Genomic DNA, 20764 nt, shown 5'->3' with positions numbered 1-20764 from the left:
AATACAAAAAAATTAGCTGGGCGTGGTGATGTGCACCTGTAATTACAGCTACTCTGGAGTAGCTGGGGCAGGAGAATCACTTGAACCCAGAAGGAGGAGGTTGTGAGTGGAGATCACGCCACTGCACTCCAGCATGGACAGCAGAGCGAGACTCCATCTGAAAAATAAATAAATAAATTTTAAAAAGAAACCCCATCTCTACTAAAAACACAAAAAGTATTCCAGACGTGGTGGCGGACACCTGTAATCCCGGCTGCTCGGGAGGCTGAGGCACAAGAATCACTTGAACCCAGGAGGCGGGGGTTGCAGTGAGCCGAGATCGCGCCTCTGTGCTCCAGCCGGGGCGACAACACGAGACTCCATCTCAAATATAGTAATAATAATAATAATAATTACCTGGGCATGGTGGTTTACACCTACAGTCCCAGCTACTTGGGAAGCTGAGGCGGGGGGATTGCTTGAACTCAGGGGTTGAACGTTACACGGAGCTGTGATTGTGTCACTGAACTCCAGCCTGAGCAAGAGCCAGACCCCGTCTCTACAAAAAAAATAATTACCTGGCCGTGCTGACTTACACCTGAGGTCCTGCCTTACATGGGAGGTTGAGGTGGGAGGATTACCTGAGCCCAGGAGTTTGAGACCAGCCTGGACAACATGTCTCTACGGAAAAATAAATGGGAATGCTGGCGCAAAGCTGTGGTCCTAGCTACTCTGGAAGGTAAGACAGCAGGATCCCTGCAGCCCAGGAATTTGAAACCAGACTCTGCAACATGGTGAAATGCCGTCTCTACCAAAATTACACAGATCTGCTGGGTGTGGGGGTGTGCACCTGTAGTCCCAGCTACTCGGGAGGCTGAGGGGAGAGGATCACTTGATCCCAGGAGGTTGAGGCCGAGTGACCTATGATTGCACCACTGCACTCTAGCCTGGGCAACAGAGCAAGACCCTGTCCCTAAAAATAATTGCAAGAAATATCGAGCTGGGCACGGTCGCTCACGCCTCTAATCCCAACATTTGGGAGGCTGAGGCGGGCGGATCACCTGACGTGAGGAGTTCAAAACCAGCGTGGCCAACGTGGTGAAACATCGTGTCTGCTAAAACTACAAAAATGAGCCGGGCGTGGTGGTGGCAGAAGCCTGTAATCCCAGCTACTCGGGAGGCTGAGGCAGGAGAATCGCTTGAACTCGGGAGGCGGAGGTTGCAGTGAGCCGAGATCGCGCCACCGCACTCCAGCCTGGGCGACAGCGCGAGACTCTGTCTCAAAAAAGGAAGTACTGACTTGGCGTGTGGGAGCTAGCCGAGGGGTTTCCTGGCTTGCACGGGGGAGGCCAGCTCCCAAGGGGGTTGTTACTGTGTTTAGCAATTAGTGACTTGTGGGAGGGCCATGTTTCTGGGGCTTGGTGAGGGCTGCAGACGGCACAGCAGGAAGAATACAGAAATAAGTCATCCCATCACTTCGGGAGGCCGAGCTGGGAGGATGACTTGAGGCTAGGAAGTCAAGACCACATCGAGACCAGCCTGGCCAGCACAGCGAGACCCCATCGAGACCAGCCTGGCCAGCAGAGCGAGACCCCATCGAGACCAGCCTGGCCAGCACAGCAAGACCCCGTCTCTTTTCCTTAACAAAAAGAAAAAAGGCACAGGATGGATCCCCTGATCACCAACATCTGGCCCACACATAAGGCACAATACTTGGGACGTTGGGGATGAACCTGCAGCCGCCGCGCCCCGGACTTCGGAAGGGTCTCCGTCAGCACCACAGCAGTTTCTGGTTGAGTGCGATCACGTCGCTGACGAAGTCCTCGCCGACGAAGTCTCCCGCAATGACGTTGGTGCAGTGGGACCCCGGCCCCGGGCACTGCTCCCGGACCCACGCGCGGAGGCGCAACAGGTTGGGCACCGTCACCTTTTCCAGGGACTCCGACGGGTGCGCCAGGATGTACTGCAGGTTCTCAGTGAGGTTGATGCCGGCCACAAACAGCCCTCCTGGAACAGTGAGGTCGGGGAGATGTCACACAGCCACCTGCCTCCACCCTCCCCTTTACCCCTCCTGTCCACATGGTTAGAGGTTCAATTCTCAGGAATAATGGCCCCAAAGATGTCCACATCCTGATCCCCATGTGGGAGACAGAATAATGACCCCAAAGATGTCCACGTCCTAATCCCATGTGGGAGACAGAATAATGACCCCAAAGATGTCCACGTCCTGATCCCATGTGGGAGACAGAATAATGGCCCCAAAGATGTCCACGTCCTGATCCCCACGTGGGAGACAGAATAATGACCCCAAAGATGTCCACATCCTGATCCCATGTGGGAGACAGAATAATGGCCCCAAAGATGTCCACGTCCTGATCCCATGTGGGAGACAGAATAATGGCCCCAAAGATGTCCACGTCCTAATCCCATGTGGGAGACAGAGTAATCACCCCAAAGATGTCCACGTCCTAATCCCATGTGGGAGAAAGAATAATGACCCAAAGATGTCCACATCCTAATCCCCATGTGGGAGACAGAATAATGGCCCCAAAGATGTCCACATCCTGATCCCATGTGGGAGACAGAATAATGGCCCCAGAGATGTCCACATCCTAATCCCCATGTGGGAGACAGAATAATGACCCCAAAGATGTCCACGTCCTAATCCCATGTTGGAGACAGAATAATGGCCCCAGAGATGTCCACGTCCTAATCCCATGTGGGAGACAGAATAATGGCCCCAAAGATGTCCACATCCTAATCCCATGTGGGAGACAGAATAATGGCCCCAGAGATGTCCACATCCTAATCCCCATGTGTGAGACAGAATCATGGCCCCAGTGATGTCCACATCCTATTCTCCATGTGGGACACAGAATAATGACCCAAAGATGTCCACGTCCTGATCCCCATGTGGGAGACAGAGAAGAACGCTGCTGTGTTCGGCACGAAGTCTGTGCCATTTGTTATGAGGCTTATAGTGTTGACACTGACCAGTGATTGTGGAAATGGGGTCCCTGCATAATTAGAAAGGCAAATTTTGAGGGTCCACTTAGATCTGCTGAGCCAGAATCTGTGTGGGGGCGGGGCGAGGGGGGCTGCAGGGTGTGCTTGAAGGAGCTTCCCCAGGGGTAGGTAGGTTCCCGTGCCCCTCTGTTGCCCAGTTGAGCTCACTCCAAGCCCAGAAGACAGCAAAGTCAGCAGAAGGTTAAGGCCGGGCGCGGTGGCTCACGCCTGTCATCCCAGCACTTTGGGAGGCCGAGGCGGGTGGATCATATGAGGTCAGGAGTTTGAGACCAGCCTGACCAACATGGTGAAACCCCGTCTCTGGTAAAAATACAAAACATTAGTTGGGCGTGGTGGCCCATGCCTGTAATCCCAGCTACTTGGGAGGCTGAGGCAGGAGAATTTAATCGCTTGAACCTGGGAGGCGGAGGACGCAGTGAGCTGAGATAGTGGCATTGCACTCCAGCCTGGGTGACAAGAGTGAAACTCCGTCTCAAAAACAAACAAACAAACAAACAAATACATATTTCTAAACTGTGTAACGTCATTCCTGGGTAAGGGCAACAATCCAGGTTAACAAAATCCTGCTCCTTTGCCCAGCCTGTCAGCTGGGGTTTTTTGTTTCTTGTTTTTTTTTGAGACGGAATTTTATTCTGTTGCCCAGCCTGGAGCGCAGTGGCGCGATCTCGGCTCACTACAACCTCCGCCTCCCGGGTTCAAGCGATTCTTGTGTCTCAGCCTCTTGAGTAGCTGGGGTGAGAGGCACCCGCCACCACGCCTGGGTAATTTTTTTTTTAGTAGAGACAGGGTTTCACCATGTTGGCCAGGCTGGTCTCGAGCTCCTGACCTCAGGTGATCCACCCACCTCGGCCTCCCAAAGTGCTCGGATGACAGGTGTGAGCCACCGTGCCCGGCCTCAGATTACGTTTAAATTGTTTTCACGTAGAGGTGAAGGCAAGTCTGTGCACCCGGCCTGAAGCAGGGAGTCACGGGCGGCTGCGTGGACGCCACCCCCACGGGACGTGACCTCGTACCTGGGCGGCCGCAGCTCTTCATCGTCTCCAGGTATCGGATGAGGGCGTCCGTCTTCACCTTGTTCCCCCACCAGTAGGGAATTCCCGGCCACAGCTCCCGGTGCCGGGCCAGGGAGCACTCGTCCTCATAGGACACGATGGCCTGCTGGCCCCGTGCCCACAGCTGCCTTAGCGTCGGCATCTCCTGCCAAGAACCAGGGTTCAGCGGTGCACGGGAGAGAGGAGAGCCGGGGACGTGGGGGCACCCGGGACGGAGGAAGGCCAGGAAGTCGGGACGCTGCGGAGGGAGGAGGACCCAACACGTGTGCTATAAACCACACGTGAAATTCTGGCCGGGCACGGTGGCTCATGCCTGTCATCCAAACACTTTGGGAGGCTGAGGCGGGTGGATCACGAGCTCGGGAGTTCAAGACCAGCCTGGCCAACATGGTGAAACCCTGTCTCTACTAAACAGTAGTGGTGGGCGCCTATAATCCCAGCTACTGAGGCGGCTGAGGCAGGAGAATCGCTTGAACCCAGGAAGTGGAAATTGCGGTGAGCTGAGATCGTGCCATTGCACTCTAGCCTGGGCGACAGAGCAAAACTCTGTCTCAAAAAATCTGGTGCTTTGGGAGGAGGCGGAGGCCGATCCCAGAGGATTGCCTTCAGCCCAAGAGTTTGAAATTAGCCTGGGCAACATGGCTACAAAAAATAAGAATTAAAGAATTAGGTGTGGTGGTTCACACCTCTAGTCCAAGCTAGAGGTAGTTGGTAAGCTGAGACAGGTGTATCCTCCTGCAGACAGGAGGCTGCAGCGAGCCAACTCAGCCAGGCGTGGTGGCTCACCCATGTCATCCCAGCACTCTGGGAGGCCGAGGCGGGTGGATCACCTGAGGTCAGGAGTTTGAGACCAGCCTGGCCAACATGGCGAAACCCCGTCTCTACTAAAAATACAAAAATAGCCAGGCGTGATGGCGGGCGCCTGTAGTCCCAACTATTCGGGAGGCTGAGGCAGGAGAGTCACTTGAACCCGGGAGGCGGAGGTCGCAGTGAGCCGAGATCGCGCCACTGCACTCCAGCCTGGTGACAGAGCGAGACTCCGTCTCCAAAAGGAAAAAAAAGTACCTGGTCCTAACAGGTCAGCAGGCCTCAGCGTCTCCTGGTCTCTTGTCTGGCCCTGCAGCTGACATCGTCATCCCACTAAAGGTCAGGAACCTCCCGTCCCCATGGCCGTCTCGTTCCCCACGGGAGGCCGGCCGCCTCCTCAGCGCTCCCGTGCGTCCCCCAGCCCGGCCGTACCTCCACCAGCGCCGTGGTGTACAGCATGTGGACAAACTGCAGGTTCTTCTCGGAGCCGTCCAGCATGTGCGCAATCCGCAGGTCTAGGTACCGCACGCCGGCGTCCAGCTGCTCCGTGACGTCCAGCACCTGTGGGCGGAGGGTCCGTCATGTCTCCCTGCTGGCCGCCGTGGCTTCAGGGCTCATACTGCACACCCTGGTTTATTTTCTTCAGACGGAGTCTCGCTCTGTCATCCAGGCTGGAGTGCAGAGACGTGATCTCGGCTCACTGCAGCCTCCACCCTCCAGGTTCAAACGATTCTCTTGCCTCAGTCTCCCGAGTAGGTGGGATTACAGGTACCCGCCACCACGTCCGGCTAATTTTTCTATTTTTAATAGAGACGGGGTTTCACCATGTTGGTCAGGCTGGTCTCAAAGTCCTGACCTCAGGTGATCTGCCTGCCTCGGCCTCCCAGAGTGCTGGGATTATAGCTGTGACCCACCGCGCCCGGCCTGATAAATTTTTTTTTCTTTTTGGAGACGGATTCTTGCTCTGTCACCCAGGCTGGAGTGCACTGACGTGATCTCGGCTCACTGCTACCTTCGCCTCCTGGGTTCAAGCGATTCTTCTGCCTCGGCCTCCCAAGTAGCTGGGATGACAGGTGCCCACCATCATGCCCAGCTAATTTTTTTTTTTTTTTTGTATTTTTAGTAGAGGCGGGGTTTCACCATATTGGCCAGGATGGTCTTGAACCCCTGACCTTGTGATTCATCTGCCTCGGGTTCAAGAGATTCTCCTGGGGCCGGGTGCAGTGGCTCACACCTGTAATCCCAGCACTTTGGGAGGCCGAGGCGGGTGGATCACAAGGTCGAGAGATCGAGACCATCCTGGTCAACATGGTGAAACCCCATCTCTACTAAAAATACAAAAAATTAGCCGGGTGTGGTGGTGCGTGCCTGTAATCCCAGCTACTCGGGAGGCTGAGGCAGGAGAATTGCCTGAACCCAGGAGGCGGAGGTTGCGGTGAGCCAAGATCGCGCCATTGCACTCCAGCCTGGGTAAAAAGAGCGAAACTCGGTCTCAAAAAAAAAGAGAAAAAAAAAAGAGATTCTCCTGCTCAGCCTCCCGAGTACCTGGGAATACAGACACACGTCACCACACCTGGCTAATTTTTGTATTTTTAGTAGACACGGGGTTTCTCCATGTTGGCCAGGCTGGTCTCGAACTCCTGACCTCAGGTGATCCGCCCGCCTCGGCCTCCCAGAGTGCTGGGATTGCAAACATGAACCTCCATGCCTGGCCAGGAGTGGCAAAATTATTAACATAAAAAGGTGAAATAGGGGCTGGTTGCGATGGCCCAGGCCTGTAATCCCAGCACTTTGGGAGGCCGAGGCGGGTGGATCATGAGGTCAGGAGTTCAACACCAGCCTGGCCAACATGGTGAAACCCCATCTCTACAAAAATACAAAAAAAAACCAGGCATGGTGGTGGGTGCCTGTAATTCCAGCTACTCAGGAGGCTGAGGCAGGAGAATTGCTTGAACCTGGGAGGCGAAGGTTGCGGTGAGCCGAGATCGCGCCATTGCACTCCAGCCTGGGTAACAAGAGAGAAACTCCGTCTCAAAAAAAAAAAAAAAAAAAATTAAAGAAAAGGCTGGGCGCAGTGGCTCATGCCTGTAATCCCAGCACTTTGGGAGGCCGAGGTGGGTGGATCACGAGGTCAAGAGATCAAGACCATCCTGGTCAACATCCGTTTCTACTAAAAATACAAAATTAGCCAGGCATGGTGGCGCACACCTGTAGTCCCAGCTACTCGGGAGGCTGAGGCAGGAGAATTGCCTGAACCCAGGAGGCGGAGGTTGCGGTGAGCCGAGATCGCGCCATTGCACTCCAGCCTGGGTAACGAGAGTGAAACTCCATCTCAAAAAAAAAAAAAAGAAAGTAAAGAAAGGTAGCCAGGCATGATGGCACATGCCCATAATCCCAGCTACTCAGGAGGCTGAGGCAGGTGGATCATTTGAAGTTAGCAGCTCAAGACCAGCCTGACCACCATGGTGAGACCCCGTCTTTAAAAAAAAAAAAAAAAAAGAAATTTAAGGAAGGTAGCCAGGCATGATGGCACGCGCCCATAATCCCAGCTACTCAGGAGGCTGAGGCAGGAGGATCATGTAAACTGGGAAGGCGGAGGCTGCAGTGAGCTCTGATCACACCGTCTACTCCAGCCTGGATGACAGACAAGGCCATATTCCCAAGAATCTGGGTGCACCTGTAATCCTGGCACTTTGGGAGGCCGAGGCGGGTGGATCACCTGAGGTCAGGAGTTCAAAACCAGCCTTGCCAACATGCTAAAATGCCAACTCTACTAAAAATACCAAAAGAATGCTAGGTGAGCCTGTAGTCCCAGCTACTCAGGATGCTGAGGGGGGAGAGAATGGCTTGAACCTGGGAGGCGGAGGTTGCAGTGAGCTGAGATCGCGCCACTGCATTCCCGCCTGGAGAACAGAGCAATACTCCATCTCAAAAGAAAAATAAATAAACAAATAAAAATGAAAGAAAGAAAAGAGGCCGCGTGCTGTGGCTCATGTCTGTAATCCCAGCACTTTGGGAGGCTGAGGTTGGCAGATCACGAGGTCAGGATTTCAACAGCAGCCTGGGCAAGATAGTGAAACTTCGTACCTACTGAAAAATGTAAAAATCAGCCGGGCGTGGTGGCGGGCGCCTACAATCCCAGCTACTCGGGAGGCTGAGGCACAGAATTGCTTGAACCCGGGAGGTGGAGGTTGCAGTGAGCTGAGATCGCACCACTGCACTCCAGCCTGGGCCACTGAGTAAAACTCCGTCTCAAAAACAAGTTAACATAATACAACGTAACAACATGGGGACCCTCTCTTCTTCCTTCGGGGAGGGGGCTCTGGGCAGGCAGAGGTTCTGTGTTTAATCCTATCTCCCTGCAAATGTGCGGCCATGCTCTGCCTCCTGAGCCCTTGGGGACCCAATCAGACCTTACCTGAGTGACGGAGCATTTCAGCATCACGGGGCCCAGACCCTACCTGGGTAACGACCATGTCAGCATCGCTCAGTCCCTACCTGGGATAGGGGCCATCTCAGCATCACTCCATCCCTACCTGGGACAGGGACCAGCTCAGTATCACTCAGTCCCTACCTGGGACACGGAGCGTCTCAGCATCACTCACACCCTACCTGGGACAGGGACCATCTCAGCATCACTCCGTCCCTACCTGGGACAGGGACCGTCTCAGCATCACTCCGTCCCTACCTGGGACAGGGACCATCTCAGTATCACTCAGTCCCTACCTGGGACAGGGACCATCTCAGCATCACTCCGTCCCTACGTAGGACAGGGGACATCTCAGCATCACTCCGTCCCTATGTAGGACAGGGGACATCTCAGCATCACTCAGTCCCTACCTGGGACAGAGACCATCTCAGCATCATGGGATGCAGAGCCTACCTGGGTGACGGACCATTGCAGCACCACGGGGCGCGTAATGCAGGGGAAAGCCTTGTTGAGCAGCTGCAGCAGCCGGGACTCCTCCTGGGAAATGGGTGACTTCTTGTTGAGGCAGTACGTCATGGTGTCATGGCTCCCTGCGGGCAGAGCACACGCGGGCATGTCACCCGTCAGCCCCATCCCCGCCGCCCGCTGTGAGTCACTCAGCGTCAGGTTTACAGCACAGGCACAGGCATGGCGGGGCTGGGTGGACGCTGTCCCCCGAAACTCCCATCCACTGGAACCTGAGGACAAACCCGTGTGGGAACAGGGTCCCCTCGGATGTCATTAAGCTGAAGTGAGGTCACGCTTGAGTAGGGCATGTCCCAAATACGGTCACAGGTGTCCATCTGAGAGACAGAGAGGCCGGGCGTAGTGGCTCACATCTGTGCCCAGCACTGTGGTAGGTCGAAGTGGGCGGATCACGAGGTCAGGAGATCGAGACCAGGCTGACCAACATGGCGAAACCCCGTCTCTACTAAAAGTACAAAAATTCGCTGGACGCAGTGGCGGGAGCCTGCAGTTCCAGCTACTCAGGAGGCTGAGGCAGGAGGATCGCTTGAACCTAGGAGGGGAGGTCGCAGGGAGCTGAGATCGCACCCCTGCACTGCAGCCTGGGTGACAGAGCAAGACTCAGTCTCAAAAAAAAAAAAAAAGAGGAGGAAACAGAGACACAGAGAAGACCTCATGAATACGGACACAGAGCTGGAGCGATGGGGCCACAGGCCCAGGACACCTGGCGCCCCCAGGAGCTAGGAGAGGCGGGAAGCGGCCTCCCCCCAGAGCATGTATGTATCTGCACACGTGCAAGTGTGTGTGTGCTTCTACCTGTGTGCGTGTATATACGAGTACATGCATGCACGTATCTGTATGCTTGTGTGCATATCCATGCATATGTGCAAGTGTGTATACATATGTGCATGCGTGTATCTATGTGCACGTGTGCATGTGTGTGTGTACTTATATCTGTGCATATATATGAGTACATGCGTGCATGTGTGTGGGTACTCATGCCTATGTGCATATGTGTATGCGTATATACATGTGTGCATATGTGCAAACCTACATGTGTGTGCATATACATGTGTATACATGTGTGCTCATATGTGTGCATTCTATGCACATGTGCCTGTGTGTGCGTATATCTATGTGCATGTGTGTGTGCATGTGTGTACGTGTGTACCTATGTGCACGTGTGCATGTGTGTGTACTTATATCTGTGCATATATATATGAGTACATGCGTGCATGTGTGTGGATACTCATGCCTATGTGCATGTGTGTATGTGTATATACATGTGTGTATATGTGCACACCTACATGCGTGTGCATATACATGTGTATACATGTTTGCTCAAATGTGTGCATTCTATGCACATGTGCCTGTGTGTGCGTATATCTATGTGCATGTGTGTGTGCATGTGTATACGTGTGTACCTATGTGCACGTGTGCATGTGTGTGTACTTATATCTGTGCATATAGATGAGTACATGCGTGCATGTGTGTGGATACTCATGCCTATGTGCATGTGTGTATGTGTATATACATGTGTGCATATGTGCACACCTACATGCGTGTGCATATACATGTGTATACATGTTTGCTCATATGTGTGCATTCTATGCACATGTGCCTGTGTGTGCGTATATCTATGTGCATGTGTGTGTGCATGTGTATACGTGTGTACCTATGTGCACGTGTGCACATACGTATGTGCATGTGTGTGCATGTGTATAAGTGTGTGTACCTATGTGCACGTGTGCATGTGTGAGCATACCTATGCGCATGTGTGTGCATGTGTATATGTGTGTGTACCTATGTGCATGTGTGCATACCTGTGACTACATTATGCACGTATGTGCATGGTGGTGTGTGTCTGCACACCCATGCCTATGTATGTATATGCACACGTGTGTACCTGTGTATAATGCAAGTTATGCACGTGTGTCAATGGTGGTGTATATGTGTGTGCACACCCATGCCTATGTGTGTATGTATACGCACACATGTGTGCACTGTGCATGTGTGTCCACATCAGCGTGCTTTGTGGGATTTCCCTACACCCAGGATTGCTCCTACAGCTGGCACCTCCACTGGGGAACACGGGGCAACGACCCCCGGCCCTCCCGCCCTCACCTGGGATGGAGAGGTGGTGGAGGGGCACATCCCAGAGCCGGGGACACAGCGCCGACATCCAGTCCTCGTTCGCATTTCTGCAGCCCAGGCCTGAGAAGCTGCTGGAAGCACTCGCCTGCCCGCCCATCAGAGGTGAACCCTGAGGAAGAGGAAGAGGAGAAGAGGAGAAGAGGTTTTTCCGTGGTTACATTTGTGCTGTCGGCAGGCACAGTGCCTCATGTCTGTCATCCCAGCACTTTGGGAGGCCGAGGCGGGCGGATCACGAGGTCAGGAGTTCGAGACCAGCCTGGCCAACATGGTGAAACCCTATCTCTACTAAAAATACAAAAATTAGCTAACTTCCTGCAGAAAGGGGACCCTCACTAGCCATCGTGCCAAGAGAGTACAATGAACAAAGGAAAACACACACATTTATCCCTGACACGTGTAGGTTCGTCCTTCCTGCCGTGTCTGATCTCCCTGGGCCGGAGCCAGACCTCACCATCTAAACTAAAACCTGACTGGCTGACAACTTAAAACTTTTCTAAACAGGTGAAAGCCATGGAGAGCTGGGACACGCCTGTGAGCACGTCCAGCAGTGATACCTCGGTGAAAGTACAGGGACGTAGAATGTACTGCGTGCCTGTGAGCACGGCGTGTCTAACAGCTACTTAGGATGGGGCTTCCAGCAAAAAGGGAAGGCTTTTGAAGGAAATGTTTAAAACTATTATTTCTAACACTTATGAATTTTTATTAAGAAACAAAACTTTGAAGAGGAATTTTTTTTTCCTTCCCACAGTTTAATTTGCGGGGCCCCGTTTGCAGAACCCGACAGTGTCATGGAAGAGTTCTCTTGGAACCGAGAGAGAGAGAGAAAGAGAGGGAAACAGACAGAGGTCCAGAGCCACCCGGGGCAACCCCCACCCCAACAAGGAGTTCGCAAGGCCTCTTTCCTGGGGTGACTGCAGCATATCTCTTGCCTTCTGGGGAGCCCCCACCCTGAGATCATATGTTAAAGCCTGCTGCCTAGGACAGTGAAAAGGTCCCCATAGGTGATTCCAGGGCGTCTCCCAGCTGTGGGGTTTCCCATATGTGGGGTGTACCAGGCACGGGGGCCTCAATCCTGGGTGTGAAAGAGCCACGTAATGCACTTCCTGGGGGGGGGCCCAGGTCCTGCACCTCCCAGCCTGGCCCCCACAGGGGCTCCGCCTCCATCTGTTGGGGTATCGGGCCCTGGTATGGGAAATCTCTCTGAGGAAGGTTCCCAGGCTTATAAAACAAGGAAAACAAGTCCGGGCGCCGTGGCTCACGCCTGTCATCCCAGCACTTTGGGAGGCCGAGGCGGATGGATCACGAGGTCGAGAGATCGAGACCATCCTGGCCAACATGGTGAAACCCCGTCTCTACTAAACATACAAAAAACTTAGCTAGGCCTGGTGGTGGGCGCCTGTAATCCCAGCTACTAGGGAGGCTGAGGCAGGAGAATTGCTTGAACCCGGGAGGCAGAGGTTGCAGTGAGCCGAGATCGCACCACTGCACTCTAGCCTGGCGCCTGGCGATGGAGTGAGACTCTGTGTCAAAAACAAAAACAAAAACAAAAAAAAACATGGAAAACAGGTTTTGTTCTGTTCTGTTTTGAGATGGCATCTCGCTGTGTTGCCCAGGCCGGAGTGCAGTGGCACGATCTTGGGTCTGAGCGATCCTCCTGCCTCAGCCTCCCAAGTAGCCGGGATTACAGGCACCCGCCACCACACCAGGCTATTTTTTTTTGTATTTTTAGTAGAAACGAGGTTTTGCACCATGTTGGCCAGGCTGGTCTTGAACTCGTGACCTCAGGTGATCCACCCGCCTCGGCCTCCCAAAGTGCTGGGATGACAGGTGTGAGGCACCGCACCCGGCCAGGGTTTCTCATTATTATTAGAATCCCTCTCTGTCTCTGTAGCCGGGAGCGCTTTTCTTCTTCCCTCCTTTCTGGACTAATAAACTCCGCTCCTTAAAACCACTCCACGTGCGTCCCGGTCATTTCACCTAAACGTGCTCATGCTGTGACCAGCACGTGGTATTTCTAAGCCAACAGCGCCTCCTAGTGGAAATAGAAACCCTCTTCATCACACACATCGCCAGTCCTCTGCCCGCCTCTTCATTCCCCTCTCCTAGCGTTAAACGTGAGGTTCTGGCCTTGGGAGGCCGAGGTGGGCAGATCACGAGTTCAAGAGTTCGCGACCAGCCTGGCCAACGTGTTGAAACCCCATCTCTACTAAAAGTAGGAAAATTAGCCAGGCATGGTGGCTCACACCTGTAATCCAAGCACTTTGGAGGCCGAGGCGGGTGGATCACCTGAGGTCAGGAGTTCAAAACCAGCCTGACCAATATGGTGAAACCCTGTCTCTACTAAAAGTAGGAAAATTAGCCAGGCGTGGTGGCGGGCGACTGTAATCCCAGCACTGTGTGATGCTGAGGTAGGCAGATCACCTGAGGTTGGGAGTTCAAGACCAGCCTAACCAACATGGAGAAACCCGTCTCTATAAAATCAAATTAAATTAAATTAAATCAGGCTCTAAGCTACTTCTCTGATGGGACAGCTCTCCTTTCAACAGTTGGTTGGAAGATGCCTTCCATAGGCACATTTGAGTCTGGATATTGTCACATCAGCAGGAACATGGCCATTCTGCCCTTCCTATGTTTTTTTCCTTTCTTTCTTTCTTTCTTTCTTTCTTTTTTTTTTTGAGATGTAGTCTTGCTCTGTTGCCCAGGCAGGAGTGCGGTGGCGCAATCTCAGCTCACTGCAAACTCTGCCATCAGGTTCAGGCGATTCTCCTGCCTCAGCTTTCCAAGTAGCTAGGATTACAGGCACGCACCACCATGTCCAGCTAATTTTTGTATTTTTGGTAGAAACAAGGTTTCACCACGTTGGCCAGGCTGGTCTTGAACTTCCGACATCAGGTGATCCACCCATGTTGGCCTCCCAGAGTGCTGGGATTACAGGCACGAGCCACTGTGCCCAGTTGTATGTAAGATTTTTAAGGACTAAATCAGTCTGTTGACAGTTTCAGATCTGAGGAATGTTCCAGATGGACCTGGGGTGTCCTCTTAGAAATGGGACCCAGGAGGGCCCGGGTGTGCTGGGTCACACCTGTAATCCCAGAACTTTCAGAGGCTGAGGCACACAGACCACCTGAGGTCAGGAGTTCAAGACCAGCCTGGCCAACATGGTGAAACTCCATGTCGACTAAAAATAGAAAAGGTATCCGGGTGTCATGGCACATGCCTGTGATCCCAGCTACTTGGTAGGCTGAGGCAGGAAAACCATTTGAAGCCAGAAGGCGGAGGCTGCAATGAGCTGAGATCATGTTACCGCATTCCAGCCTGGGTGACAGAGCGAGACTCTGTCTCAAAAAAAAAAAAAAAAAAAAAAAAAACACAGAAATGGGACATGGAGGAAGGGAAGGAGCCCCCATCTCCTAGAGAAGAGACTCGCCTCAGCAGACTCCAAACTGCAAACCCACCTTGGGCCCCAAACACAGGAGGAGTTAGGAATTAGTTGCTCTTAGCCAGGTGCAGCTGCTCACGCCTGGAAACCCAGCACTTTGGGAGGCCGAGGCGGGCGGATCACCTGAGGTCAGGACTTCGAGACCAGCCTGGCCAACATGGAGAAATCCCCGTTTCTACTAAAAATACAAAAAATTAGTCCGGGAGGCAGAGTGAGACACTGTGTCTCTAAAAAAAAAAAAAAAAGTTGTTTTTAGATGGGAGTTTCACGCTTGTCTCCGAGGCTGGCGTGCAGTGGTGCGATCTCGGCTCACTGAAACCTCCCCTCCCGGGTTCAAGCAATTCTCCTGCCTCAGCCTCCAGAGTAGCTGGGGTTACAGGCACACACCACCGTTGCCGGATAATTCTTTGTATTTTTAGGAGTGCTGGGGTCTCACCAGAGGGTTCCGTCAGCTACGGCTGCTGCCATACTCCCTACTCCCGTTTCTGTCCGTCCCCTCTGGCTGGAGACGCCTCCATCACATCCAGCTCCCCTGAGCATGAGGGGCGTCCCCTCCTGTCCCCACACCTGTCCCCACATCCCCCACGAACCCTCCATCACACCCCAGGTCTCCTGACCATGAGGGGCATCCCCACCTGTCCCCACACCTGTCCCCATGTCCCCACGATTCCTCCATCACACCCCAGCTTCCCTGAGCATGAGGGGTGTCCCCACCTGGCCCCACACCTGTCCCCATGTCCCCCCGATTCCTCCATCACACCCCAGCTCCCCCGACCATGGAGGGGCGTCCCCTCCTGTCCCACCTGTCCCCACGTCCCCCGACCCCTCCATCACACCACAGCTCCCCTGAGCACTGAGGGGCGTCCCCACCTGTCCCCAAGTCCCCCCAACCGCTCCCCACATGTGACACAATGCGGCAGGCAGCAGCCTCCAGGTGGCCCCCACCCCCGGCCCCCTCTGCCGGTCGTCCGGACGGCACATCTGCCTGGGGTCTGGGGGCCACCCCACAGAGCACTGACCTTCCCTCGGCAGGTCCTCTCCACCCTGTGGCCTCCACAGTCCGATGACGGACGGGCCCAGAAGCCCGGGGACCCGCCAGGCCAGGTGACACACCCACACACACCTTCCCGCCCGCTGACTCCTCCGGAAGCTCACGTCCCAGAGGCGTGAGTGGCTGTGACCCACGTCCCAGAGGCGTGAGTGGCCGTGACACGCACCCAGAACCCACGCACGCAGGGAATAGCTGCTGGCTGAGTCCACGGAAGGAGGTGAGTGCCCAGACTCCGGCAGAAAACTGCTCAAAGCTTCATAAAACACTAACCAGTGTGAATACGTCTCACACCAGAGGAATCCGTGCTTTGAACACAGGAGATCGGACTCTTTCCTCTATTCTTCTTCTTATATATTTTTTTTTAGAGACAGGGTTTCACTGTCTTGCTCAGGATGGTCTCGATCTCTTGACCTCGTTATTCGCCCGCCTCAGCCTCCCAAAGTGCTGGGATTACAGGCTTGAGCCGCCGCCCCGGCCTTCCTTTAGTAAAGAGCGTGGTCTAGTTTATCTTCACGTGTAGCGAACACACACTAGCTGCCAGATAGCTAAGCCTTAACCGATCAAAGAACAGAGCACCTGCCTTAAAACTTGTCACCGGAGGTGGTGCCTGCGGTCCCAGCACTTTGGGAGGCTGAAGACGGCAGATCACAAGGTCAGGAGTTCGAGACCAGCTTGAGCAGCATGGTGAAACCCATCTCTACTAAGAATGCAAAAAAAAACTAGCCGGGCGTGCTGGCGTGCGCCTGTAATCCCAGCTACTGGGGACGCTGAGGCAGGGGAAGTGCTTGAACCAGGGAAGTGGAGGTTGCAGTGAGCCGAGATCACACCACTGCACTCCAGCCCAGGTCAGGGAGAGACTCTGTCTCAAAAAAAAAAAAGAAAGAAAGAAAGAAAGAAAAGGAAAAAACAACTTGTCACTGGAAAGTAAAGAATAAATACGAGGGACCGGGCTCAGTGGCTCAGGCCTGTCATCCCAGCACTTTGGGAGGCCGAGGCGGGCGGATCACGAGGTCAAGAGATCGAGACCAGACTGGCCAACACGGTCAAACTCCGCCTTTAAAAAATTTTTTTTTTTTAAATTAAAAAACTGGCCGGGCGTGGTGGCTCCCAGCTGTAATCCAAGCACTTTGGAGGCCGAGGAGGGCGGATCACCTGAGGTCGGGAGTTCAAGACCAGACTGACCAACATGGTGAAACCCCGTCTTTTTTTTAAAAAAAATAAAAATTTTAAAACTAAATAAATAAAAATAAAATAACCGAGCAGCAAAAAAGATCCAGCTGAGGAACAAAATAAAATAAAATAATAAAAAAAGAATACGAGGATCACAGTCTCACCCCCGATCCCCACACTGGGAAACCACGTTTTATTTTCTCTGTGTGCATTTCTTAACTCCTTCGGCTCCGCCTGGGTTGGGGTCCCCACGGCCGCGCTATCCCGTGCACCTCGGACCCAGCAGAGAACGTCATCACCGTCCCGGGCACGGGGTCCCTCGGACCCAGCAGAGAACATCATCACCGTCCCGGGCACGGGGTCCCCCGGACCCAGCAGAGAACGTCAGCACTGTCCCGGGCACGGGGTCCCCCGGACCCAGCAGAGAACGTCAACACCGTCCCGGGCACGGGGTCCCCCGGACCCAGCAGAGAACGTCATCACCGTCCCGGGCACGGGTTCCCCCGGACCCAGCAGAGAACGTCAACACCGTCCCGGGCACGGGGTCCCCCGGACCCAGCAGAGAACGTCAACACCGTCCCGGGCACGGGGTCCCCCGGACCCAGCAGAGAACGTCATCACTGTCCCGGGCACGGGGTCCCCCGGACTCAGCAGAGAACGTCAGCGGGCACAGGGTCCCCCGGATCCAGCAGAGAACGTCAGCACCGTCCCGGGCACGGGGTCCCGCGGACCAGGCAGAGAACATCACCGTCCCGGGCACGGGGTCCCCCGGACCCAGCAGAGAACGTCAACACAGTCCCGGGCACGGGGTCCCCCGGACCCAGCAGAGAACGTCAGCACCGTCCCGGGCACGGGGTCCCCCGGACCCAGCAGAGAACGTCAGCACCGTCCCGGGCACGGGGTCCCCCGGACCCAGCAGAGAACGTCAGCACCGTCCCGGGCACGGGGTCCCCCGGACCCAGCAGAGAACGTCAGCACCGTCTCGGGCACGGGGTCCCCCGGACCCAGCAGAGAACGTCAGCACGTCCCGGGCACGGGGTCCCCCGGACCCAGCAGAGAACGTCAGCGGGCACAGGGTCCCTCGGATCCAGCAGAGAACGTCAGCACCGTCCCGGGCACGGGGTCTCCCGGACCCAGCAGAGAACGTCAGCGGGCACAGGGTCCCTCGGATCCAGCAGAGAACGTCAGCACCGTCCCGGGCACGGGGTCCCCCGGACCCAGCAGAGAACGTCAACACAGTCCCGGGCACGGGGTCCCCCGGACCCAGCAGAGAACGTCAGCACCGTCCCGGGCACGGGGTCCCGCGGACCCAGCAGAGAACGTCAGCACCGTCCCGGGCACGGGGTCCCCCGGACCCAGCAGAGAACGTCAACACAGTCCCGGGCACGGGGTCCCCCGGACCCAGCAGAGAACGTCAGCACCGTCCCGGGCACGGGGTCCCCCGGACCCAGCAGAGAACGTCAGCACCGTCCCGGGCACGGGGTCCCCGGACCCAGCGGAGAACGTCAGCACCGTCCCGGGCACGGGGTCCCCCGGACCCAGCGGAGAACGTCATCACCGTCCCGGGCACGGGGTCCCCCGGACCCAGCAGAGAACGTCATCACCGTCCCGGGTACGGGGTGCCTCGGACCCAGCAGAGAACGTCAGCGGGCACAGGGTCCCTCGGACCCAGCAGAGAACGTCAGCACCGTCTCGGGCACGGGGTACCCCGGACCCAGCAGAGAACGTCATCACCGTCCCGGGCGCGGGGTCCCTCGGACCCAGCAGAGAACGTCAGCACCGTCCCGGGCACGGGGTCCCCCGGACCCAGCGGAGAACGTCAGCACCGTCCCGGGCACGGGGTCCCCCGGACCCAGCGGAGAACGTCAGCACCGTCCCGGGCACGGGGTCCCCCGGACCCAGCGGAGAACGTCATCACCGTCCCGGGCACGGGGTCCCCCGGACCCAGCAGAGAACTCCCTCCAGGAGCGTCCCGGCCTGCAAGGGTCACAGGGAGCCCGGAGCTGCCAGGCGCGCGGCGCACAGACCCCCGGCGAGTCTCCCGCTGAACGTCCCGCCGTCGCTCCGGCGAAGGGTCCCGGGAGGACGAGCAGGAGTGACAACCTCCCCGCGCTCCCACATTCCCGCCATCCGGAGCCCGAGGCTGCCACTCACCTTCCAGCCGCTGCAGTCTCCGCGCTCCCGGCAGCTTCCGGGGTGCAGGGACACGGAGCGCAGTGACCGCGGTGCACATGGGCAGAGAGGCGGGCGGGGCGCGGGGACACGGAGCGCAGTGACCGCGGTGCACATGGGCAGAGGGGCGGGCGGGGCGCGGGGACACGGAGCGCAGTGACCGCGGTGCACATGGGCAGAGGGGCGGGCGGGCCGCGGGGACACGGAGCGCAGTGACCGCGGTGCACATGGGCAGAGGGGCGGGCGGGGCGCGGGGACACGGAGCGCAGTGACCACGGTTCCTGGGGCAGAGGGGAGGGCGCGGCGCGGGGACACGGAGCGCAGTGACCACGGTGCACATGGGCAGAGGGTCGGGCGGGGCGCGGGGACACGGAGCGCAGTGACCACGGTGCACATGGGCAGAGGGTCAGGCGGGGCGCGGGGACATGTAGCGCAGTGACCGCGGTGCACATGGGCAGAGGGGAGGGTGGGGCGCGGGGACACACAGATGCATACACACAGCTGCATACACTAGATACAGGTGCACACATTCACATAGGTGAATACACACACATAGGTGCATACACACACACATAGGTGCATACACACACGGGGCACACACATAGATGCATACACATACATACAGGTACAGGTGGATACACACACACATAGGTGCATACACACACAGGTACATACACACGGGATACACACAGGTGCATACACACACATAGGTGCGTACACACACAGGTACATACACACGGGATACACACAGGTGGATACACACACACATAGGTGCATACACACACAGGTACATACACACGGGATACACACAGGTGGATACACACACACATAGGTGCATACACACACAGGTACATACACATGGGATACACACAGGTGCATACACACACACACAGGTGCGTACACACACAGGTACATACACACGGGATACACACAGGTGGATACACACACACAGGTGCATACACACACAGGTACATACACACGGGATACACACAGGTGCATACACACACATAGGTGCGTACACACACAGGTACATACACACGGGATACACACAGGTGCATACACACACACATAGGTGCGTACACACACAGGTACATACGCACGGGATACACACAGGTGCATACACACACACATAGGTGCATACACACACAGGTACATATGCACGGGATACACACAGGTGGATACACACACACATAGGTGCATACACACACAGGTACATACGCACGGGATACACACAGGTGGATACACACACACATAGGTGCATACACACACGGGGCACACACATAGATGCATACACATACATACAGGTACAGGTGGATACACACACACATAGGTGCATACACACACAGGTACATACACATGGGATACACACAGGTGCATACACACACATAGGTGCGTACACACACAGGTACATACACACGGGATACACACAGGTGGATACACACACACATAGGTGCATACACACACAGGTACATACACACGGGATACACACAGGTGGATACACACACACATAGGTGCATACACACACAGGTACATACACATGGGATACACACAGGTGCATACACACACACATAGGTGCATACACACACAGGTACATACACACGGGATACACACAGGTGGATACACACACACATAGGTGCATACACACACAGGTACATACACACGGGATACACAAAGGTGCATACACACACACATAGGTGTGTACACACAGGTACATACGCATGGGATACACACAGGTGCATACACACACACATAGGTGCGTACACACACAGGTACATACGCACGGGATACACACAGGTGCATACACACACACATAGGTGCGTACACACACAGGTGCATACGCACGGGATACACACAGGTGGATACACACACACATAGGTGCGTACACACACAGGTACATACACACGGGATACACACAGGTGGATACACACACACATAGGTGCGTACACACACAGGTACATACACACGGGATACACACAGGT

At 55.4% G+C, this 20764-nt stretch overlaps 1 protein-coding gene across 1 annotated transcript; it reads right to left on the bottom strand.

The window, feature by feature from the left end:
• Nucleotides 1-1750: 1750 nt before the first annotated feature.
• LOC135269964 (PI-PLC X domain-containing protein 1-like) lies at nt 1751-18802 on the bottom strand. Its single transcript, XM_064364639.1, has 6 exons — nt 18768-18802; nt 10924-11062; nt 8749-8885; nt 5298-5426; nt 4020-4203; nt 1751-1986 (listed from the first exon to the last, which is right to left on the bottom strand). Exons 2-6 carry the CDS (start codon nt 11048-11050, stop codon nt 1751-1753), a joined length of 813 nt encoding a protein of 270 aa, XP_064220709.1. The 5' UTR covers nt 11051-11062; nt 18768-18802.
• Nucleotides 18803-20764: the final 1962 nt, after the last annotated feature.

This window comes from Aotus nancymaae, unplaced genomic scaffold (genome assembly GCF_030222135.1).
Source record: "Aotus nancymaae isolate 86718 unplaced genomic scaffold, 86718_ANA_hifiasm-v0.15.2.pri h1tg000058l, whole genome shotgun sequence".
Classification (NCBI taxonomy): Eukaryota; Metazoa; Chordata; class Mammalia; order Primates; family Aotidae; genus Aotus; species Aotus nancymaae.
This window is presented reverse-complemented; position numbering and strand designations above follow the sequence as displayed.